At 42.9% G+C, this 24815-nt stretch overlaps 3 protein-coding genes across 3 annotated transcripts in view; 2 read left to right on the top strand and 1 right to left on the bottom strand.

The window, feature by feature from the left end:
• The first annotated feature begins 1922 nt into the window (after positions 1-1922).
• LOC128716759 (uncharacterized) lies at positions 1923-10200 on the top strand. Its single transcript, XM_053811369.1, has 16 exons — positions 1923-2057; positions 2213-2466; positions 2535-2965; positions 3040-3138; positions 3215-3442; positions 3641-3724; positions 3900-4153; positions 4240-4343; positions 7867-8002; positions 8158-8411; positions 8480-8910; positions 8985-9083; positions 9160-9387; positions 9586-9771; positions 9851-9963; positions 10045-10200. The coding sequence occupies exons 1-16, from the start codon at positions 1923-1925 to the stop codon at positions 10198-10200; spliced, it is 3192 nt and encodes a 1063-aa protein (XP_053667344.1).
• A 1314-nt stretch (positions 10201-11514) lies between these two features.
• Positions 11515-12449, bottom strand: LOC128706897 (splicing factor U2af 38 kDa subunit). The gene is made up of 2 exons (XM_053801840.1): positions 12406-12449; positions 11515-12235 (listed from the first exon to the last, which is right to left on the bottom strand). The coding sequence occupies exons 1-2, from the start codon at positions 12447-12449 to the stop codon at positions 11515-11517; spliced, it is 765 nt and encodes a 254-aa protein (XP_053657815.1).
• Positions 12450-14447: 1998 nt separating this feature from the next.
• The window catches only part of LOC128707770 (leishmanolysin-like peptidase), a 29872-nt gene continuing 19504 nt past the window's right edge, over positions 14448-24815 (top strand). The window contains exon 1 of the mRNA XM_053802727.1: positions 14448-14711. Coding sequence (XP_053658702.1) covers positions 14448-14711 — 264 coding nt within the window. The remainder of the gene's footprint in view (positions 14712-24815) is intronic.

Here is a 24815-nt window from a genome sequence, read left to right as displayed (position 1 = left end):
GCTGTGTACCATTCCCATGTAGCAGTAAGTATGCAGTTCCCGCGTGCTTGCTATGTTAGTATACGATAAATAAGAACATACGTACACAATTGTTCATGGACTATACGCCATTGAGTTTCCCCCGTATGTTGGTTTGTACTATGTTGGTAACCATGTAATATTTTAGTATTCGTTTACTATTTTATTCCCCCGTATACTAGGTTTGTACTATTTTAGTATACGGTTACTATTTTAGTACACGGATACTATTTTAGTATTCCCCCGTATACTAGGTTTGTACTAATTTAGTAGTCGTCTACTATTTTAGTATACGGTTACTATTTTAGTAGTCGTATACTATTTTAGTATACTAGTATACTAGTCGTATACTATTTTAGTATACGTCTACTATTTTAGTATTTCCCCGTATACTAGGTTTGTACTATTTTAGTAGTCGTATACTATTTTAGTAGACGTATACTAAATTAGTATACAGGTACTATTTTAGTATACGGATACTATTTTAGTATTCCCCCGTATACTAGGTTTGTACTAATTTAGTAGTCGTATACTATTTTAGTATACGGTTACTATTTTAGTATACGGTTACTATTTTAGTATACGGTTACTATTTTAGTATACGGTTACTATTTTAGTATACGGTTACTATTTTAGTAGTCGTGTACTATTTTAGTATACGGTTACTATTTTAGTAGTCGAATACTATTTTAGTAGTCGTATACTAATTTAGTATACGGTTACTATTTTAGTATTCCTCCGTATACTAGGTTTGTACTAGTTTAGTAGTACAATGGTTTTAGTATCCGGATACTATTTATACTGCTATATGGGAATGGTACACTACTTCCTACTTACGGAACTTACTTATTACTAATAACAAATAAAGAAAGTAACAGAAGTTATTCATAGTAAAAGCAGTTAGACAGTTGGTACTTCAACTATCCTAGTGAAAGATTGGTTTGAGTTTGAAGTACTTGTTTATATGCAATATTGTTTGTTTTTTAGCTACTTGATATTTTTTTGTGTAAAATATAGTTTATGAGAAGATTTATAAAACTGCCAGTTAAAACTAAAGTATAATAAATTTTGAGTGCTTTTCTCGGATTAATACACAACCCCCATGATTTTGTCAAACTCTATACATGGGTCGTCACATCGCGACATTTTGCAATTTTTTTGTATAGATTTTGACAAAGTCGCAGTCGCAATTGGGACAATCGCTAACTATGAAGAGACGGTCTAAGATTAAACTTAAGTACTCTTCACCAGTGCAGTGCGGGAAACGGATTAAGATTCACAAATCGTTGAACTGAACGAATGATTCAAATACATCTCGAGCGAAATTCATGAATCCCTGTCATTCTTCTGCGAATCCTCAAATATTCGCGAAACATTAATAATTACTGAATTGAAAAAGACTCATCAATCCTCAATGATTGCTCGGCATTAAAATAAAATAATTGTAGAACATTTTACTTTCCTGTAGCTTGGAGTGGCGTATCAAAATTGAATTCATAATTTACCGGTGTTCACGAAACGTTGCCGACACCTGACATCAACTATGGCACCCTCACTCCAACCAAATGTCAAATTGTTGTCATTTGTCTGCTTGCAATACGTCCCGAATGGAGCAACCTCTTCCAAAGCGATACAAATGAAAAAGTTGTAAAATTCACTGGTTATTGGTTTTGGTTGGTCTTGAAAAATTCTTTTGATGTGGTTGCTCTACATAAAACCTTAGATGAACCTAATTAGTTGTTACTTAAGAAAGCAGCCATACCGCCGACGGATCAAATAGGCAACATAGCGCGTCCAGCGTCCAAAGAGACGGCTTTGATTCGTTTGCTGATGTGAACAAGCTGGCGGGTTCATAACAAACAAGCATTGGAACATTATTTTTCCCTCCCGTCGTCGGCACCAGTATGGACGGTCATATCAACATAGATCATCATCAATCAACGGTAACGGCGCAAGATGCGGCAGATGGTCGCGGAACGCGGAAACGCTGGCAAAAAATGCCCACAGACGCTAACAGCTCTCCACATCCGTCCTATGGGGTAAGCTTACGAGGGGCATTGTTTACGATAGGTTGACCCGGATTTGATGCAGGCAGTAATGAGTCATGTTAAGGGAAGGTTATGGAGTTGTCCAAACGCCCCACTGCAGTAATATCAATGATCAACCACTGCTAATCATTCTTTTCCTTTGCAAGACAACCGATTCCATCCCGCAAGTGACAATACGTGATACCAGTAGCCGTGGAAGAGCTGGTACATCCAGGGGTCCGCCGGGGAACGTCGCCCGACAGCGGCAACAGGAACAGGAACAGGCATTAAACGAAGAGGAAGGACTGAAATATGGTGCGCAGCATGTGATAAAACTGTTCGTACCGGTAACCCTCTGCATGATGGTCGTTGTGGCCACGATTAGTTCGATCAATTTTTACACCATCAAGGATGTGTATCTGTAAGTAGGAATGGAAAGTGATGCTAAGCTGTAGGAGTGATGTTCACGAATGTTTTATAATCTTACAGCGTTTACACACCGTTCCACGAACTAACGGATGACACGGGCACCAAAATATGGAACGCACTAGCGAATTCGTTGATCCTGATGACGGTGATTGTAATCATGACGATTCTGCTTATCGTGCTGTACAAACACCGCTGCTACAAAGTCATCCACGGTTGGCTGATTCTGTCGTCCCTGTTGCTGCTGTTTCTGTTTAGTGGCCTTTACCTGTTTGAAATTTTGCGAGCATACAATGTGCCGATGGATTGGTTTACGGCGGGGCTGCTGGTGTGGAATTTTGGTGTGGTGGGCATGATCTCAATCCACTGGCAGGGTCCGCTACGGCTGCAGCAGGGCTATCTAATTTTTGTCGCCGCCCTGATGGCACTGGTATTTATCAAGTATCTTCCAGAATGGACCACATGGGCTGTTCTAGCTGTGATATCAATTTGGGGTATGCTGTTGGCAGTCGGAATTTCTTTGTAGCACGATCTAAATGGCCGTTTTTTCTGTTTCTTATGTTTGCAGATCTTATTGCCGTACTTACGCCGAAGGGACCGTTGCGTATCTTGGTGGAAACGGCACAGGAGCGAAATGAACAAATCTTCCCTGCTCTCATCTACTCATGTAAGAGCCTTGTGGCGGAAACATGACCGAAAGGATGAATAATGATGGACGTTTTGTGCTCCGCTTTCCTTTATAGCTACTATCATGTATTCCTACCTCGGCACGCACACGGATGGTTCAGATGGTCCAGCGCCTTTGTCGGGTGAGCGGTCCATAGGCACGGGTGGTGGCACCGCAGGAGGAAGCCGACAGGCAGGTGGATATGGAGCAGTCAGTAGCCACGTTCCGCCCCAAACCGGAGCAACCGTAGAAGGTATGCCACTGGTTGCCTTTCGCAATGATAGAACGCATGATTTACCAAGGGGTATATTATTTTATGATTTTTGCTTACCTACTTTCTATACCACTACTATTACTACTTGCCGTGCTGCTACTTCCTTGCTCTAATAACTAATCCTACTATTCGCCGACCCATCTGCTATGCATATTGAATGACCCGTTTGAAAAATTAACTTCTCCTCCGAACGTTTTTTGTAATGGTCCGATTTGGCTGTGTTTATAGATCAAACAGCAGGTTTCACTCAAGATTGGGCGTCAACGGCTAATCAAAGAGTAACGCGGAGACAAATTGAAGTGCAGGTCAAAGGCAATGGCGGGAATGTTAGCTAGAACTTCTCGTCGGCGTCCATTGAAAGGAGCTCGCAAAGTACGAACGTCAAACGTAGGAGAACAAGGTAATCATGTCTAATAGTAGTTATACGTTTGTACGGCATATGGAACATCGATGTAACATATTCGGAACGTTATGTATTTATTTTCAGCTTCTTCGTTCCATATCTGCAGCAGCCTACAACTCGACGGTGCAGTCGACACATCCGACGAGGAAGGCAGCGACATCAGCGATGACAACATAGTCGATGATGATGATGAAGACTTGGACAAGGAGGAGGAGGACGATTTGGAAGCGGAAGGTGGAGCAGAGGAAGAACCGCTCAATAGCGAAGACGATGTCACGGACGAAGATGCGTCCGATTTATTCGATACGGATAACGTGGTTGTTTGTCAATATGATAAGGTAAGTGAAAATGGCAGTCTGCGTTGTTACGCTAGCGCGTAGTGGTATGTTATTATTCGCTCTTTGTTTTCGCTTTTCTCCCTTAGATCACACGATCTCGCAACAAGTGGAAGTTTTATCTAAAGGACGGCATCATGCATGTAGGTGGCAAAGATTATGTGTTTCAGAAATCGAACGGGGATGCAGAGTGGTAAGCGCAAACAATGTAACTACAAAGTGATTGGAAAAAGGGCGAACTAGTGCCTCTAGCAGCTGGATCTTTTCGATTGTTCTTCAATGTGCGTGGGTTGGGGCTTCAATGTTGACGGTAGATAGAATAATGCCAGCGGGAAGGAGAAGGAACGACACTGCAAACGTTGAAATATCTGCATCCAGCACTATAGAGTAATGGACCCGACATTTTAGATAAAATTACTGAGTAGCAAGGCGTGCAATTTGGGGGGAGTCGATACAAGTACAGATAACAAGGTATCCAGTTCATAATGCAGATTGTAAAGATCGGAATGATTGTTACACGTTTTTGAAAATCGTATTGGAAGTAAAACTGATTCGGATATCCATCACATTTCTACGTCTACGCTAATAAACCAAAAGGGGGGAAATGCAAATCAATCAGCTCAGCAGCGTCATCACACGACTCGCCAATAATTTCTATTTGTTAGGTGCTTGCACTAATGATGATAATTTTCTTGTCAAAAACCTGTTTTGGTGAAGGTTGGCAAACATAAAAATCTGCTAATTGGTATCGAAACCCGAAAGTCAAGAGTTACTGATAACAAAACATAGTGCAAGAACCTAATACTTAAAGGCTTGAAGTGGAATGCCATCGCCGCAAATTCACCAGAAAACTCCAATTGGAGTCAATAGTTTGATTTAGCACCATTTAGGAACATGAATCACAAATGCGTTTATTTGTGCGTGTTTGTTCTTTGTAAACATAAGGCATCTCATCCATGTGAGACTTTAACCTTGTATGTAAAGCATTGACTATTGACCATATGAAGAATATGTAAACGACTACAACAACTGTTGCAACAGCTTCGGAGAGCGTGAACGTATCTGGAAGATTGTGTACGGCAGCATTTGAACAATACGTAGAAAACACAAATAATTTTAGCATGTGAAGTATTTCAACCATCAAAGAGTAATTCAGGGCTGGTTTCATTTTGTTATCAATACATTTTTTTATATACCGCTTCCTCTTAATTATGGTATGACATCGTTCTGGAGGATGTTTTATGTCCGTTTTTTACCCATTTGCCCTCACACCTCTTTTGTAGAGTTATATCTTATCCACTTCCGTTCTTTCATTCGTCTGCGCTTGCACTTGGTGCAAAATTGTTCGATAAGTGTAGGAATGTATGTTTAGAAAGGACTAGCATGTAAGACTATGTGTAGTTTGTGGTGGAAATGCTTGTTTTTATTGTAATAAATAAGATGACAAGTGTACGTAGTGCAAAATAAAAATGACAAAATACAGGGTTTTACTTGTACTTGTTTATATGCAGGGATGGATTTAGGCATAACACTTCAAATACGTAACCCAATACGTGTTTTGTAAATTTTCTCATAATTTATTAAATATGTTTTACACAAAAAAAAATCAAGTAGCTAAAAAAAAAAAAAATATTGCATATAAACAAGTACTTCAAACTCAAACCAATCTTTCACAAGGATAGTTGAAGTATCAAGTTGAAGTAGAAGTATCAACTATCTAACTGCTTTTACTATGAATAACTTCTGTTACTTTCTTTATTTGTTATTAGTAATAAGTAAGTTCCGTAAGTAGTAAGCTGTGTACCATTCCCATGTAGCAGTAAGTATGCAGTTCCCGCGTGCTTGCTATGTTAGTATACGATAAATAAGAACATACGTACACAATTGTTCATGGACTATACGCCATTGAGTTTCCCCCGTATGTTGGTTTGTACTATGTTGGTAACCATGTAATATTTTAGTATTCGTTTACTATTTTATTCCCCCGTATACTAGGTTTGTACTATTTTAGTATACGGTTACTATTTTAGTACACGGATACTATTTTAGTATTCCCCCGTATACTAGGTTTGTACTAATTTAGTAGTCGTCTACTATTTTAGTATACGGTTACTATTTTAGTAGTCGTATACTATTTTAGTATACTAGTATACTAGTCGTATACTATTTTAGTATACGTCTACTATTTTAGTATTTCCCCGTATACTAGGTTTGTACTATTTTAGTAGTCGTATACTATTTTAGTAGACGTATACTAAATTAGTATACAGGTACTATTTTAGTATACGGATACTATTTTAGTATTCCCCCGTATACTAGGTTTGTACTAATTTAGTAGTCGTATACTATTTTAGTATACGGTTACTATTTTAGTATACGGTTACTATTTTAGTATACGGTTACTATTTTAGTATACGGTTACTATTTTAGTATACGGTTACTATTTTAGTAGTCGTGTACTATTTTAGTATACGGTTACTATTTTAGTAGTCGAATACTATTTTAGTAGTCGTATACTAATTTAGTATACGGTTACTATTTTAGTATTCCTCCGTATACTAGGTTTGTACTAGTTTAGTAGTACAATGGTTTTAGTATCCGGATACTATTTATACTGCTATATGGGAATGGTACACTACTTCCTACTTACGGAACTTACTTATTACTAATAACAAATAAAGAAAGTAACAGAAGTTATTCATAGTAAAAGCAGTTAGACAGTTGGTACTTCAACTATCCTAGTGAAAGATTGGTTTGAGTTTGAAGTACTTGTTTATATGCAATATTGTTTGTTTTTTAGCTACTTGATATTTTTTTGTGTAAAATATAGTTTATGAGAAGATTTATAAAACTGCCAGTTAAAACTAAAGTATAATAAATTTTGAGTGCTTTTCTCGGATTAATACACAACCCCCATGATTTTGTCAAACTCTATACATGGGTCGTCACATCGCGACATTTTGCAATTTTTTTGTATAGATTTTGACAAAGTCGCAGTCGCAATTGGGACAATCGCTAACTATGAAGAGACGGTCTAAGATTAAACTTAAGTACTCTTCACCAGTGCAGTGCGGGAAACGGATTAAGATTCACAAATCGTTGAACTGAACGAATGATTCAAATACATCTCGAGCGAAATTCATGAATCCCTGTCATTCTTCTGCGAATCCTCAAATATTCGCGAAACATTAATAATTACTGAATTGAAAAAGACTCATCAATCCTCAATGATTGCTCGGCATTAAAATAAAATAATTGTAGAACATTTTACTTTCCTGTAGCTTGGAGTGGCGTATCAAAATTGAATTCATAATTTACCGGTGTTCACGAAACGTTGCCGACACCTGACATCAACTATGGCACCCTCACTCCAACCAAATGTCAAATTGTTGTCATTTGTCTGCTTGCAATACGTCCCGAATGGAGCAACCTCTTCCAAAGCGATACAAATGAAAAAGTTGTAAAATTCACTGGTTATTGGTTTTGGTTGGTCTTGAAAAATTCTTTTGATGTGGTTGCTCTACATAAAACCTTAGATGAACCTAATTAGTTGTTACTTAAGAAAGCAGCCATACCGCCGACGGATCAAATAGGCAACATAGCGCGTCCAGCGTCCAAAGAGACGGCTTTGATTCGTTTGCTGATGTGAACAAGCTGGCGGGTTCATAACAAACAAGCATTGGAACATTATTTTTCCCTCCCGTCGTCGGCACCAGTATGGACGGTCATATCAACATAGATCATCATCAATCAACGGTAACGGCGCAAGATGCGGCAGATGGTCGCGGAACGCGGAAACGCTGGCAAAAAATGCCCACAGACGCTAACAGCTCTCCACATCCGTCCTATGGGGTAAGCTTACGAGGGGCATTGTTTACGATAGGTTGACCCGGATTTGATGCAGGCAGTAATGAGTCATGTTAAGGGAAGGTTATGGAGTTGTCCAAACGCCCCACTGCAGTAATATCAATGATCAACCACTGCTAATCATTCTTTTCCTTTGCAAGACAACCGATTCCATCCCGCAAGTGACAATACGTGATACCAGTAGCCGTGGAAGAGCTGGTACATCCAGGGGTCCGCCGGGGAACGTCGCCCGACAGCGGCAACAGGAACAGGAACAGGCATTAAACGAAGAGGAAGGACTGAAATATGGTGCGCAGCATGTGATAAAACTGTTCGTACCGGTAACCCTCTGCATGATGGTCGTTGTGGCCACGATTAGTTCGATCAATTTTTACACCATCAAGGATGTGTATCTGTAAGTAGGAATGGAAAGTGATGCTAAGCTGTAGGAGTGATGTTCACGAATGTTTTATAATCTTACAGCGTTTACACACCGTTCCACGAACTAACGGATGACACGGGCACCAAAATATGGAACGCACTAGCGAATTCGTTGATCCTGATGACGGTGATTGTAATCATGACGATTCTGCTTATCGTGCTGTACAAACACCGCTGCTACAAAGTCATCCACGGTTGGCTGATTCTGTCGTCCCTGTTGCTGCTGTTTCTGTTTAGTGGCCTTTACCTGTTTGAAATTTTGCGAGCATACAATGTGCCGATGGATTGGTTTACGGCGGGGCTGCTGGTGTGGAATTTTGGTGTGGTGGGCATGATCTCAATCCACTGGCAGGGTCCGCTACGGCTGCAGCAGGGCTATCTAATTTTTGTCGCCGCCCTGATGGCACTGGTATTTATCAAGTATCTTCCAGAATGGACCACATGGGCTGTTCTAGCTGTGATATCAATTTGGGGTATGCTGTTGGCAGTCGGAATTTCTTTGTAGCACGATCTAAATGGCCGTTTTTTCTGTTTCTTATGTTTGCAGATCTTATTGCCGTACTTACGCCGAAGGGACCGTTGCGTATCTTGGTGGAAACGGCACAGGAGCGAAATGAACAAATCTTCCCTGCTCTCATCTACTCATGTAAGAGCCTTGTGGCGGAAACATGACCGAAAGGATGAATAATGATGGACGTTTTGTGCTCCGCTTTCCTTTATAGCTACTATCATGTATTCCTACCTCGGCACGCACACGGATGGTTCAGATGGTCCAGCGCCTTTGTCGGGTGAGCGGTCCATAGGCACGGGTGGTGGCACCGCAGGAGGAAGCCGACAGGCAGGTGGATATGGAGCAGTCAGTAGCCACGTTCCGCCCCAAACCGGAGCAACCGTAGAAGGTATGCCACTGGTTGCCTTTCGCAATGATAGAACGCATGATTTACCAAGGGGTATATTATTTTATGATTTTTGCTTACCTACTTTCTATACCACTACTATTACTACTTGCCGTGCTGCTACTTCCTTGCTCTAATAACTAATCCTACTATTCGCCGACCCATCTGCTATGCATATTGAATGACCCGTTTGAAAAATTAACTTCTCCTCCGAACGTTTTTTGTAATGGTCCGATTTGGCTGTGTTTATAGATCAAACAGCAGGTTTCACTCAAGATTGGGCGTCAACGGCTAATCAAAGAGTAACGCGGAGACAAATTGAAGTGCAGGCCAACATGGCCAACAATCCGTCCCGGCCCGAGTACCGCACGGTCACAGCAGAGACAGCCCGTACTGCAGCGGATCAGCCACATGCGTTGTATGAGCAAGCAGAAGAAAGTAAGAGTGTCTTCATCTTCTTCATTCTTCAGGATGAATATTACCACTAACACTCATACGACTATTTCGGTTTTTGCAGGAGGTATTAAACTTGGGCTAGGAGACTTTATTTTCTACTCTGTGTTGGTGGGCAAGGCGTCGAGCTACGGCGATTGGAACACAACAATAGCATGCTTTGTGGCAATTCTGGTGGTATGTATCGGTTTCGGGACCCTCAAGGAGTCTCCAGGAGGAGTAGGAATATCTAACTCTTTCTTCTTCTTCCTCTTGAAGGGTCTCTGTCTAACGTTGCTGCTGTTGGCCATCTTTCGCAAAGCGTTACCGGCGCTGCCGATCTCCATATTCTTCGGACTTATCTTCTGCTTCGTGACAAGCGTTATCGTGAAACCGTTCACGGAAGCACTAACGCTGGAACAGGTGTTTATTTAGTTAATGCAGCGGGTGGCGTGCTAGTTGGGACGTTTTAGAACGGTTTGGATGGATGATGAACCAGCGTGCAAGCTGTGTTTTCCAGCATATCTAGCTGTGTTTATTTATATCATCATATTTTAATGTGTAATCAAGCGAGAGAAGCACTAAACGTGCTAACGCTTTACTAACAGGAAAAAACAGAACGAGCAGTCCAAATAACGCTTGAACAGTACGGAAAATGCAGACTTATCCGTGGCTTACATTTTATCATTGTGCAATTGTGTATTCCGTGCATCATGCTCACACCTAAACACACACACACACATACGTAAGTGTTCGATCGGTAGATAAATGTGTAATATCTGAATGTGTGGACAAAATCCTGCTTTGCCCACGTAGGTGAAGCGACCCCTTGCAACCAGATACCGGGGAACTTTTTCTCAAATGTTCGATTCGGTGTTGCTCGACTAATGTCGTTGTCGTCGTCCGGTAAGATATATTTTCTTCCCGATGTTCCGTGCATTTAGCGCCAGGAGAGCTACATTTTGCGTAGGACCTGGGCTAAGTGAATTGACTGCGTGAAATTTGTACCATTTTAAGACCGGAAATGTAATCGTTATGCTATTTCTTTTCTTTACATAATATACAACCATCAAATAATAAGCCGTGTTATGCGACTAACTCACTGAACGTAAGAGTTTTCGATCCTATTTTAAGAGATTCCCAGTGCGAAAAGAAAACTTAGAAAAGTGCATTATACTTACCGAACCGAACGATACCGAACAACTTTGTGCATACAGACGTACTTGGCACAAACTCCGATGAATGGGAGAGAAAGAAAAATAGCGCTTATTCCCAATTGCAACTTGGTCAAGACCGTTTCCGGGTTAACGATTAAATTATGATGTTTGACTTTTATCACTTTCGCTTATACACAGTATTCTCTCTTATAAATATCTTCTTGTGTTACATACAACTTTATTTATTTATTAAAGTTCGCTTTGTTCTCCAAATGACTTTCACTTCATGCATGCTTTTGTGGTGAATTAGTTTTGCTTATACACTTTATCCTATTTCTAATGAATCAAAGCTGTTGACACCCTATTGCCACAGGAGGAAGTTGGTTCCTATTTACTGATACGAATTGAGAACGAAACGGCATGCTCACGATCCATTTTCCGTATGTAAATGTATTTAAACGTAGTGGTGGAAGTTTGCCACCGCCCATGCGATGATTCAATTCCATCCATCCCGGTTAGTGTAAAATACGTGACAAAATATTGAGTTAAAAACAAGAAAAAGGCGCTCTAACTTTGCTCAGCTCGCATGTATTCAGTATCGTCCTTTACGCCCATTGTCGTTACGATCGTTTTTCCTTTCTCGGCTGCGCGATCGACGACGATCGCGGGAACGATCACGACCACCTCCAATACCGCCGCCGCCACCACCACCACCGCCTCCGCCGCCACCACCACCACCGCCGCCGCGACGTGGTGACCGAGAACGGGACCGGGAACGTCCGCGGCGCCTAGAGTACAAATAGCGTCGCAGCTCACGAGATATTGGCTTCAGGTGCATGAAGTTACAGAACCCGGAGCGCGTGCATTCACCCATCTCATACTGCCTACAGCACGCCTCGCGGAAATCAGTCACCGGGGACAGTTCCGAATAAACCGGTCTTCCACCAAACCAGCGATTGTTAAGATCCTTGGCAGCCCGTTCAGCGTCTTCCTCACGGCGAAACTTTATGTACACGTTGCCCACCAAATGATCGCCAAGATTATCGCACACGTTCATCTCCTCGATTTCGCCATACTTGTCTTCGCATTCGACGAACACGTCCTCGAAAAAATTGTCATAATGCTCCTGCATCTCTTCGTCCGATACGTTCGCTACCAGATGGCTACCGTCGGCCGATTTGGCCGAATTCTGCGGGTTTACGTACAGGTTCTGCAGGAGGCAGGTTTGCGAGAAAGTTGGCTTGTTGTGGATGCGGGAACAGCGGTCCCCATGTCGGCAGGCACCGATTTTAAAGTAGAACGAGCAGTTGACCCTGCAAGGAAGAGCATTAATGAATATATATTTCTTCGCAAACACATCCAACCGCTCCTTTGCCGCTAATGGCGGTAAGGAAACAACAAACTTCAACCAACCAAACACCGACAAGCGCCGTCGGGTAGTGGAAAGTTTGAGCCAGCTTCTAGCGAAAACTACCATACTTACTTATCCTTTTCGGTGCCAAAAATGGAGGCCAAGTATTCTGCCATCGTCACGCGTTATCTTTGGCTGTTTAAATTACTTTCTACTGTTGAATTATCGTTCGGAAGCGCTTCAAACAAATCCAGCGAAGATGCATACAAGTTGTCTTTTTCTTTACAAAAAAATGAAAGATGGCGAAAATGACAGCGAGGGTTGTTGCTGTCAAAAGGCGTACCGGTGATTCGAGCGCTTTTCCAGAAATTCGACCACTCACGCTCGAGCAGCTCTAGGAGCGCATCAAATTATTATTTTTAAAACATATTCTTATGAAGTTAAAATGTATACAGGTACAATAAGTGATAAAGATAGGCTAAAAAAGTGCAGTTGAGCTAGAGGACGAACTAATTGCTGCTTTATTGTTCAAGGAATATTCAAAGATTGAGTAAAACGAAAACAATCTCTCCTATACCAATTTTTGCATCAAAATGATTTGGATTTGCTTTACCTCACTCAATTTGTGTTCTTTTTCAACGACAAATTAAATGAGAATACAATTTAAAGCATTTTTATTGAATCTCAAATCAGTTCAAAACAGTTCGTTTCGTACCGAAAACTTCAAAACCGTTCGTTGGGTATTGTTCGCGAATTCGCACATCGATCGCTTCATCATCGGCCCACGGGCCGAAGTCGGCACGAAGCGAAATATTGGCCGTTTTTGTGCCGAATAATCGGCCGGATAGCAGAATTGTCCGGCTCTTCGCGGGGGTGTGAAAGCTACGAGGAAAGGAGCCGTGCGGGTGCCTGCTATCATCATCTCTCATCTCAACTGCGAATGCGTTCTTCTGAGCGGAAAAGAAACAAAATCTCAGAAAAGCGAGATGATACAAGAAGCAGTACAGTATACGAAAAGTATAGTTATAACTCGTTAATCAATTCTCGCTCGTCGAAATAATAAGTAAATTACTCACTGTTTATTCTATTACATCTGAATTTAATTAAATTCGGTAAAGATTTTTTGTGACATGGTCCACCAAATACGTAAACAAATTTTGTGTGTGTGTGTGTGTGAAAATGTAAACAAATTTGACAGCTCAAGAAGTGGCAAGAATGTCGCAAAATTTGTTTGTGAAAACTGAGCTACTTTTGTCGCAGCCGCAATTGCGACAATCGCTAATTTTGTAGTTACGGCCTTACCAACAGCCGCTCAGTATGTGGAGTCAACCGCAGTGAAATTGTTAGTTGCGGGGTCAACATTGTTCCTTGGGGGTACCGGCACTTCTGTGCAACGTGAAGCTGCCAATGGGGAGAGGGAAACTCCGAACTACCCAACAGCATCCACCACCAGCTTTGGGGTGCTGCATCAACAACGCGCACGGGGGATGCAGCTGCTGCTAGTACAACACAGTCAACAGCAGCAGCAGCAGCAGCGGCAACACCGGCCTGTTTGGTGGCAGCACCCGCTGCAGCTTAGGTGAAATAAAAGTTGCCCCTTCGCTGGAAACCACTTTCAGTCCGTTTTATGCAATCGAGGCGTTCGGAGGTGTCGAGCGTACGGAACACGCGCATACCGCGGAGTGCGAATCGTGTAGAAAATCTTAATTTCCTGGTGCGCTCTCGAATCGATCCTGGTCGGTGGGTGTGGGGAGTACCCATCGAATTGTTCCCGTTTTCCCCCAATAGCGGACACTCGTCCTGCCACCTTACGGGGGTGGTGTGTATGCACGTGTGCGGTGGTGTTAGTGTTTATCCTGTGTGTATTGTTCTTCGGTGCTGTGGTTCGAAAGTGAGAGTTTCGCACCAAATTGGGTCGAACGGTGGAATGAAAAGGCAAACGGAAAGGGAATAAAAATTTCCCTTTCATCATGTTCTAGGTTGGTTCGGTAACGAAATAATTAATGAAAAAAGTGCCCCCTATTCCCAAGTGTGTATGTGTGTTTGAAAGATAATTCGGAAAATTTGTTGCTCTGATTGTTGTTGCGTTTCCTCACACGTCCGACACCGACACGGGATTGTGGATGACTAGATGGTAATCCTGTTGCTGTAAAAGCCGTTTACAACACGTCGAAATGTCACCGCTGCCTCCGTTGCACGCGGACATGGAAATGCGGCAATGTAGTGAAATCAATAAACGTGAGCATTGGAGGCGGAAAACCGATAGCTGCAGCACGGGAAGCGGTTGGCCACACGGACCTGCCATCTCAAGGCTGGAACGTTTGGCTTCGTCGGTCGCGACGGTGGGTCTGCTGTGGTTAGCCATTGGATGCACGTTTGCGGTCGCCAGTTCCGTGCACGATGGCCACTGCAAACACCAACATCCCAAGGCACATGAGGTGAGTTTGGCTTGCAAAACAAACCATACAAATGGGATACATATTCATTATACGTTTTCTTTATCCGCCGAAATTATAGTGATAGTGAAAAGATAAGATATTGTTCATGTTTTGTAGATGCTCCGGTTCCGGTTGATGCTAAGTCCGCGCATATAACCATGATCGTTTATCTGCCCCATTTGATACCGAGCTCAGTGCCGGATGTTGCAAATAAGCGTGTACATGATGCTAGTGTTAGTTTAATAGCATAATGCCAATTGCTGGTAATTGTTGAGAAGGTGATCATCTAGCTAAAGAGAAGAAAGGTTAGCCGGCTGTGCAACTGCGTTGTTTACATGGGGCTATCAGTTTATACTGAAAGGAACCATGTTATAAATAATTTACGTTATCGCAAACCGACCGAACAGCATAATCAGTTACCGGCCTGAGCTACACTCTCAACTGCAATTTTCCTCTTCTAAATGCAGGAATGGATTGCTTGGATATGCAGGAAATTAAAATCCTAGTGTGATTTTAGTTAAGCTTTAAGGTCAAATCTTCGCAAAGCTCAATACAGGTGGAATATCTGGTTAACAAATCATTATATCGACAAAAGCTCCACAAAAGATCGAAGAACGAAGATCAATTGGCAAACCTTATCCTCAAGGCGAAAACGCATATTGTTCAATGTTTAACTGTACAGAATTTCTCAGTACATTTAGTACGCCCTAATCGAAAGACGACGATAAGTTTTTGCCCTTGTACATTGTTGCAACACAAATTAACAGTGAAGTACTTACTTTATGTCACGAAAGGAACGACGGACTTGTCCAGCATACATTGGTCCTTTGGTACATTCTCATCATTATGCAGACGGAGCTGTTGCAGTAATAGGATCGTCGTAGTCTTAGCAGAGGGTTAGCATATAAAAGAAGGGAAGAAATAAAGACGCGTTTAGCACGTTTAAAGAAGCACTCGCAGCAACCGCCCCGCACCCAAAGGGAGTGACGAAAATTGTAATGAAAATGTTGATTAAATATGCATTTTATGCACCCGGTTTTTTTTATGCCACCCATCACACACCCAGCGCCATAATAATGCACAAACTCTGAATGTGGAACTTACCGGCCTGAACGGTCCAAAACCCCACCCGCACCATGGATCAATCAATCCAGCGCGCGCAATCCATTGGTCGGAGCTGGTGCCGTCGGACGCTGGTAGTATTTTGTTACAAACCTTTGCGTGCCTCGACTAGACAAATGCCCGGGCCAACGTGAGCTCTCCTTTCGCAGGGGGACCCCTACTTACAACGGGGCGAGCCGACACCGCTCCCCCGTCCCGCCGAAAGGTTCGTTGAGCCTTTGGCACTTACAACATGCCTGCACTAAATGTCGTCTCGAAATTCATGCTGTCTGACCAAGCCTGACAACATCGGCAGCGGCACGAGCTTCGGGTTTCTCACCTCACGATTGGACGTGTTAGTACGGTCGATCATCAGCCGATGGAATTGATTTCGTTTGGTGGTAGGTAAATTTTCACGATCACCACCACCACCGACCGATGAATTGATTTGGCGATCAACAACTTGATTAACATGCCTTTGGTACGATTTTTACCAAAGTTAATGCCAGCGCGTTTGGTGTGGAAACTGTTTCGCGTTCGAACTACACGCACACGGCAGTTCAAATTGCACGCTGATTGGAGGATCGTGGTGGTTGGTAAGATGATAGAAAATTGATCAATACTAATCCAATTTAATGGTATGAGAAATCAAAGTTATATGTCAGTTTGATATCAGTATTAGACAATACGGCACATCCAAACACGTATCATGTTACGAGATATATGCCTCGATATGAAGTTGCTCCGCGCGTGGCTGTATATAAAAATAGATGAGTTTAGGTTTGATGGACATGGCTATAATCGACTGCCATTTCATAAGCAAAACATCAGAATAAATTGTATGCTCGATAGAATATTTCACCTTTGGCTTTCAATTTAGTTTGTTGGCGCATTTACAACGGTTGATTGATATTGCGCTTTGTATCACTATTGTACTAATGCTAGCTAACCAACCACAAGCTTACGGATAAAACTATTGATTGTTCATTTTACGGGATAAATAAACAATATTTATGAAACATTTTCTTAATTGCCCTTTGCCCAACAGGTTGTAGTAAATCAAATAAAATTCGTAAATATCATTTTTTCCTAATAAATGTGACTTCGTCGTCTGAGTTTTTATGTTAAGCTCTCAGCTTGTATTTGACGCGACAAACGATTAGCGACGATGATTGATCGTTTCCGAGTGGATGCAAATAATGATCAGATCGTTGAACTTGTGCCATAATTCTGCCCGATCTCTATCCCGCCAATGATCTTCCACGAGTACGTCCGCGTGTAGTCGCTGTCGCTGGTACGCCCCCGCCAATGGCAGAACAGCAAGAATAAATTGTAACTAATTTACGCTGCCTACCTGCTGACGGCTCCATGCCGTCCAACAAAACACTCGCAACCACTTGATACAAGCGGTGGTAAGCGATCGTTGAATGGGCTATCTTCGGTCACCTTTTCCGGTAGAATTGTATTACAACCCTGTTAGCGCTGGGTACTGTGTGTGTGGATACTACCAATTTTTGAAACACCTAATACGGTGCGGGAAGCGTAGGAACTGCCGTCATGGGTCATTTATTGTGGCCCAACCGAACCCATTGATGTGTCCACACGGTAAAGCATACTGCTGGCACAATCACACGGTTTCGCAATCGACCGGTGGAATAATAAATAAATATTTACTACTCACAAAGCGGCATACAACCCCGGTACACGAAACATCCATTTGTCCCTAGAACTCACCCAGGGACTTTGCTACTCACCAAAAAAAAAAACAACAACAAGCCCACCAAACTCTCCGAGGAAATAGGGTGATAACGAAGGTACCGGGTGACGGTACACCTCGGATCGCCTACGTACCTCCCTTAGCTGAGAAGCTTCTCACGCTTTGCCAGCGAATGGATACTAGTCCCCCCCGCCCCGTTCGGTGTTACAGAACCTTGTTTTTCTTCCCTTCACAGGCACCGGTGACTGTGAGCTCGTGGGATACGGAAATGTGACAATGCTGTGCGGCCCTTGGTGGCTGCTTAATGTTCATGGTCACGTTTCCCAATGCTAGCACACGAACCTCGTTTACAGTGGAGAGAATTTTCTTTTAACGGCTGCAATTCATATGGAGGAGGGTAGCGTGCGTACTCACGCAACCAAGAAGCAATTAACGAGTAAGCCACAGGGTTGGGAAAATTACATTGGAATGTTTAAAATCTCAATTTTTACACATCATTCTAAGGCTATGAAAAGGGTTCGCCTTTAATAACTCTCTAAAAAGAACTCAAAACCGAGCTCTTTGATGGATTAGGAGCATATTTGATGGCGTTCATTTCATTTCAGGTTTTTTTTTTGGTGCAAATTGGAAATTAGTAAAATTTGTAAAAAGTTTTTGTTTAAATTTGATTAAATTGGAGCCGATTCTAAATTCTTTTTTAAGATGAACTGGAATGGGTGAAGGTAGTTATGAAATTTTTCAGACATTTCCGATCTTGTTCAAGTACGAAGGATATCATCTGATCCTAGACGGGTTTAAGTTCAACTTGACCAGCATCCAGAAATTTCTGCTTATTTGACACTAGACCTCGAATATCCTACAACTTTAAGCTCTTCTTAAACTCTTCTAGCTAGCTTAAAGCTTAAAACTTTTCGTTGCATGTTTAGCCTTCTTAGCAAGCTTGAGAGAGGTGGTGGAGATCTCATATCCTAGACATATTCTACTTCAACTTGAAAAAGAACCCATAGGTTGGTTCAACTTCTTGACAATCTCGACAACAATATCGAAAACCCTGCAAGTTGCAAAAGCTTTCCACAAAGGTGACTTCACCTCTTGCATCTTGCAGCCAGTTTGAGAGTGGTGGAAGAGCTACCTTTACATATTCTACTTGAAAAGAATCTAGAAATTGCTTCAACTTTGTCATTTGGGCTCGAAAACCCCTGCAAGTTGCAAAAGCTTTGCATAGAATTGATTTTGTCTTTCAAATATTTTAGATATTTGAACAATCGCTTTGATTTCTAAATGCTAAACAGATATTCTACATTAACTGGAAAAGAATTCAGAATTGGTACCCATTCCGGCTCGAAAAACCCTGTATGTTGTATGATGAATGATCGATGTTACCAGATCTTCATTAAAAAAAAAAACGCTACAGTGCATTGTTTCAAAGTCACTACTGCCGAAACTTCCTTTCCATCAACCATTCTCGCAAAGGGGGACACCCTCTCACGAGCGATAGACAATTGGTCGCTGGGAAGTAATAATGGTTTTGTTCCAATCATGATCGTAACAACGAACGCACCGTCATGAGAGTCATGTGACAAACTGGGCAAACTTCCTACAGTGCCAAACCGTTACATTCTACCCAGAGCATCATTTTTCCATGTGTCAAAGGTCTTGCATTGTGCCGGGTAATTGTGGCAAAGAACCTTCTATTCATCCACGTGGAAGTAGTAGTGCCACCGTGATCCACTGGCGGGGCGTGACTTACGATCACGACCGAAGGATCAACCTCTCGAAGGGATCTCAGTACAGTCACAAGCGGAGGGGGGAAAATGTTAGGTTTCAGTATTCAGCCGAGGTCGGATCGCTGATTCATACTGGAAATAAACCGTTTGGGGAGCGGAATTTGCAATACTAAACTACTGAACGACGGTGTTGACGGTTGTCGAAATCGATCCTCTCGGTATTGTGTTTCACTCCCCCAGTAAGCCTGGAGCCTTCACGTTGGGCTGGTAAATTGTAAAAATTATTGGTTCAATTGCGTGAAATGTCGTTACCCTGCTGGGCACCATCAGGCTTCTAGGAGTGGACAGTAAATATGCTAGATATTTCGCTTTGAAGTTTTGACAGTTGGCCCTAATAGGCACCGTGTCCAAGCTTACTTTTTTTGTTGATTTTTTTAATAACTTGCCTGTAAAAGGTTAAAATTTTGATCTAAAGCAATTCGAGTACCTCATCGTGCTGTTGCCAAGAATGATAGACCACACCTAACCATTTAATACGATCCATCTGAGTGCTTTCCCACTGATCCAGTGCACGGAACGATCGCCGTCCATTCTCAATCTGTCGTTTTGGCAACGATTGTTCCGTTGGAAAAGAAAAAGAAAACCCGCGGTGGATTAAAGTAGCGCAAAAGACAGTTCAAAAAGATCGATTTCATGCGGCATATTCGCTAGCACACGCCCAGTTTACCGCTCGATAATCGAGCCGGTCTGAAAAACCACATAATGCGAGAGAAAACATGAACCAGTACGGTGCTGGGCGCTGCAGCCCATTACACCATTCGCGGTCGCAAAGGCCCGCCAGGGTGCTGCCGGTTTCGTTCGGCAAAAGGTTAACGAACGAACGCCTCCCCTTGTGTTCAATCCGGCATGGTGTCCGGGGTGTGCCACCCGCGGAAACCTCAACCACAGATGGTTGAGGGCGCAACCTGGTGCAGAAATCATATTGAAAAGTGGCAGAATTTGCAATTGAACAGCGTCCCCGGGGGAAAGCTTGAATCGCACAAGAACTGTCGGGAGAGGTCCCGTTGGGGCTATGGGGTGTGTATGTCACTGACCTATCCTAACATATGGCTGTGCATCCTTTACCGGCTTTTAAAGTGTGATTGTCAAGGTTCATACCTAGCTGGCCGCACAAACGTAGCTGCAGGCTGTTGTGGACGTTGGTAATCGGATGGCTAATGGTTTGAAAACGGCAACAACATCTCTCTTACCTTGCGACCAGCGATAAAAAGGCACACACTTTGGCTGGACTAATGCAGACACCTTCGTTCCGGCGGTCGACTGCAGGCGACCGAATGTTCATAAATCGCAACTCAACCCGATACGCCGTCCGATGCGTATTTCCGAGGCGAGACAGTTCCGCCCAGGGGAGGTGGATGGGTGTGTGCAAAAGTGAAAGACCTTCATTAATGTGCGCCCACCATCACCATCGCCGATCGTCGCAGATCGGACCGCGATCGGGGGTTTTGCCATGCGCGCTGCACCATTCGCAAGGAAAAAGTAGGTGATGATGCATCTCGCAAGCAGCTTTCTCGCGTGTCTGTGGACGCGGACCGTGGACTGTTCCGGAGGTTCCATCCAAAACATTTGCTGGTACGAATGCGCGGTACCGGTTCGGTGGCGTCGCACGGTTTGGAACGAGTCGTAGACTTTAATCTTTCGTTACAGTCCTATGACGCTGAAATGATTAGATACAACCACGCGGTAGTGACTCTGGGCACGTTTGATGGTTTAACTACAGCAATGAGAAACAATACAACAGGAGTATGTAATTAACCTTCCTTCGGGTTTTTTGGATTGGACAGCAAGTAAAACGATACACTACACGGACGCTTCGGAAGTGCTGTCCGGAATGGTAAATTATGGCAATCGGTAAGTGATGAACTTTGAACATCGGACAGCAATTGATTGCCATGACATTTTTCGGAAGCATTGAGTGTGTCCCCTTCGCTACTGAGCGACTACTATTATATCTGAAGGGTACTGTCAGCTCTGTCCACTATGCGATCACTTACGAACGATCAGTATCAGCAGCTCTTCAGTAACTCTGTACCTATATTGAGAGTCTTTTGTTTAAAATACTTCTTTTCTGCAACAACAAATTAGAATGCTTTTTCTAAACGAAACAAGTCTTACCTTTGGTTTTGTCTTACATACTTTACGAAGTTCCATTGGTAACTGTTCCACTATTTCTTTCACATTCGGTGCTAGAAGTATCGACACCTGTTACACCATTGTAACCATCTTGACCACACTCTAGAAACCGCCTTTTTGAATGGTAAATCAAAACAAATTACCATTTTGCGTACGCGGCACGGTAGCCGGGTTGTCGAGAGCATGGAACCACACAAGCATCGCCTACCTCCGGCATGAAGTGTAGTATCGAGGGCGATCGGTAGGTATCGAAGCTGAGACCCGTTGTTAAACCTCCGTTAAATACATACCCCATTCGGTTGCGAACGGTCTAACCTTGAAAATGCCAAAGAGGTTGCACTTGACATTAGCAAACCCGGGCCCCTGGCGGGTGGTTAGAATGATCAACCGTGGCTAAATAATCGGAACAAGACATCCGTCCATTGGTCGAATTGAAGGTGGATTTTCCAATTTAAGCTCATCACCGGTCAGGAAAACTACTACGCACGCTTAGAATGCCCAGTCGGAAGTTAAAGCTGTAGCTAAACGGCACGACTACACCGGTGATGGATCTCAAGCACGGGATTATTTAAGATCAGGCAGTTAAACCTATACCTCCCAAGAGACCGGTCTTGTCCGTGAGTTTGCCACCGTTAGATGGACCGTGCTGTTCAACTTTCAGCTAGGGTGAGTTTGTGCTTAAGTAACCAGCATCTCGCGGAGAATGGGGATTGTAACGGCTAACGAAGGTCACCGTCTAGTCGGTTAGAATCAGATCGGAGGTGAGCCAACACATCGTTCAACCAACCGTTCGGATGGATGATGGGCTTTGCCAAGTGCGCAATCGACCGGGACAGGTGTGGCTAATGAAGTCAATATAGTAACACTGCCGTACCGTGCGATAGGCGATCGTGTTGATCGAAGGATCAAAGCAACGTATAGCGAATAGAACCACGCTTAATTGATGCTAATCTAGTGCCAAACAGGGAACTCGCTACAAACTTCGCAGTAAGGCTCCGAAGGGTTTCTGCATGGGAAAGGAATTTGATTTGCGTAGACGTTGGATAAGCATTAGCCTCGTCATACACTTGTGATCTTATAATCATATTCATTCTTGTTCTCGTTTATTTGCAGGTAACCGATACTTCCCCACCACTTTAAGGAAGACTTGTAGAACCTGTTAAACATCGCAGTGGGACAAAGAATGCTCTCGAAGGAGTGCCAACCTTCGGTACGAAGCGGTTACCGATGCCGGAATCGAAGAGTCATGATTCGTTGCGCCTGTTGTCGTAACTTCCCAAATGGTAACTCTTGGCAGTGACGTAGTTTTGCGGCCGAAACGTACCACAGTGCTGTGAGAAGCTGTTGGTTTCATATCCTTAGCCACCACATCCAAAGGAAACCTTCGCCGATGATGACAGAGTAACGCTCCAATCAGTCTCGTGCATCTTGAAAACGGCATCGTTTCGAGGATGAAGTACGTGTGGTCACGTACTGTGGCGACGCTTTTCCTAAACGTCCCCTGTGTTCCCCCGCAGTATGGTGAGGAACCAGCCGTCATCGGTATGAAAAGTGTGTCGTGACGCGACTTCCCGCATGTATCGCGACACGCCTGCGTCATCGTGCATGAGCATAATCAATCCTTTATGCTGTGTATGTGTCCGCTCGTCTGACCGGGTGTATGATTAATTATATCATTTATCTTGCACAGTTGATTGGTTCGGTGGATTGAAACCACATTGTGGAAGCTAATCGTATGCCTAGAACAGAAACGCGTCGTGTGTGGTTGTTTGTACAGGGCGGACACGGCTCCGCGCAACGGAGTGGGATTCAAGCGTATGCATAATCTTATTATTCATTCGTTTGCAAAATCAGGCCAATGACATGACTCACAAATGACGGTAAAGCGCCCATGAATGAATGTTTTCACTTTCCTCTCCAGGTGTTGAGGGTTGGTTTTGTAAGTTTTGACGTAGCTAAAGGAGAAAGTTTGCATCCGAAGTGACTGCTTAAGGATGAGTGTTTTATTGTGCAATGATGTAGCCGTACAATAGCGATAAGTTTGTAATCATTGTGCGTAGTTTCGTAAATCGTAAACAAAAACAGATTGTAGTTTACTGTTTGGCTATTTTTATTATTAATACAAAGTAAGTCCATCAAATTCTGAGCTTAGGAGGATAGTACACTACGGGGGAATGCCTATGTGTGGTATATCGTTTGGGCAACTCCTTCGACCACCTTCCAGCTAGAATCTCTCAGAGTAACTTGCTGATTGGCGGACATTTGAGTCGTCGCACCGTAAGAACTAGAACAAAAATGATGTTTTTTTCCTCAATTTTTGCTGGATATGCTGTAATCGTACGTAGATTTTTTTAAAATTATGTTCAGCAATGAAAAAATGGAAACGTACATAGCTGCTTCCATCAATGAGTATGGCTGTGAACGACTATAAATACAGCTTCATATAACAAATACAGCTACATGCCAGTGTGTAAAATTTAAAAAAATTACACTCAGTTCGAGAACCATTTTTAAAATGGTGATGCCCGCCATGAAAACATATTAGAAACATATTTAGAGCGATGTGTTTCATGAGCCTTGAGAAAAATATTGCGAACCAGTAAAGATCACAAATAATTTAACGAAAAAAAACAATGTTTTTGAACTTGCAGAGTGTAATAACCCCTTAAAAACAAATACTTTATCGATCAGGACCTAAAGAAGAGCCAACAATAAACAAATGTTTAAAGCATTCATCAAGCTAATATGATGTTATTTGTAACATTTTAATCAAAACATGCACCTCAAATTCCTTTCTCTCCCTCTGTTACAATAAACGATCGATACCTTTCACATTGTATTCGCTTAACCTAAATCGGTAGCAATATTCCACGTGTGCCAATTCCCTGGCGATGCTATGAAGCGTTTGGCAGAGCAAAGCAAACGAACTATTTGCTGTCAAAATTAAACCAGACGACACCGTCCACTGCCCAGCTAACGATCCATAGTACGGGGCACGTGATTGCAAAAGGTGGGGGGGCTGCTTTACATTTTGTTCGCGCTCGAAACCGCCGAAACCCGCGGCCAAAACCCTCGTTTCATCGTGCACGTGCGTTTCGGCCGCTGTACCACTATCCGCCTCATCCGGCGTAATAAAAGTGAGTGTCCGCACACGCGAGTCTGTGTACTGTTTGCAAAACGGCAACATTAACAAAAGTGAGTCAGAAAGTTCCACAGGAATTACTTCACCTTAAGCGAGCGACGGATGATACACGTCAAGCATATAGAGCAAGCGGCGAGTTCGCGCAACGGTTCGCGCGCTGTTTGATTCCATTACGCAAAGGAAATGTGCGCGAAACATTTGCGCGTACACAGCTTTTTGTGTCG

The sequence above is a fragment of the Anopheles marshallii genome, chromosome 2, assembly GCF_943734725.1.
Source record: "Anopheles marshallii chromosome 2, idAnoMarsDA_429_01, whole genome shotgun sequence".
Lineage (NCBI taxonomy): Eukaryota > Metazoa > Arthropoda > Insecta > Diptera > Culicidae > Anopheles > Anopheles marshallii.
The sequence above is the reverse complement of the archived record's forward strand: the minus strand, read 5'-3'. Positions and strand labels throughout refer to the sequence as shown.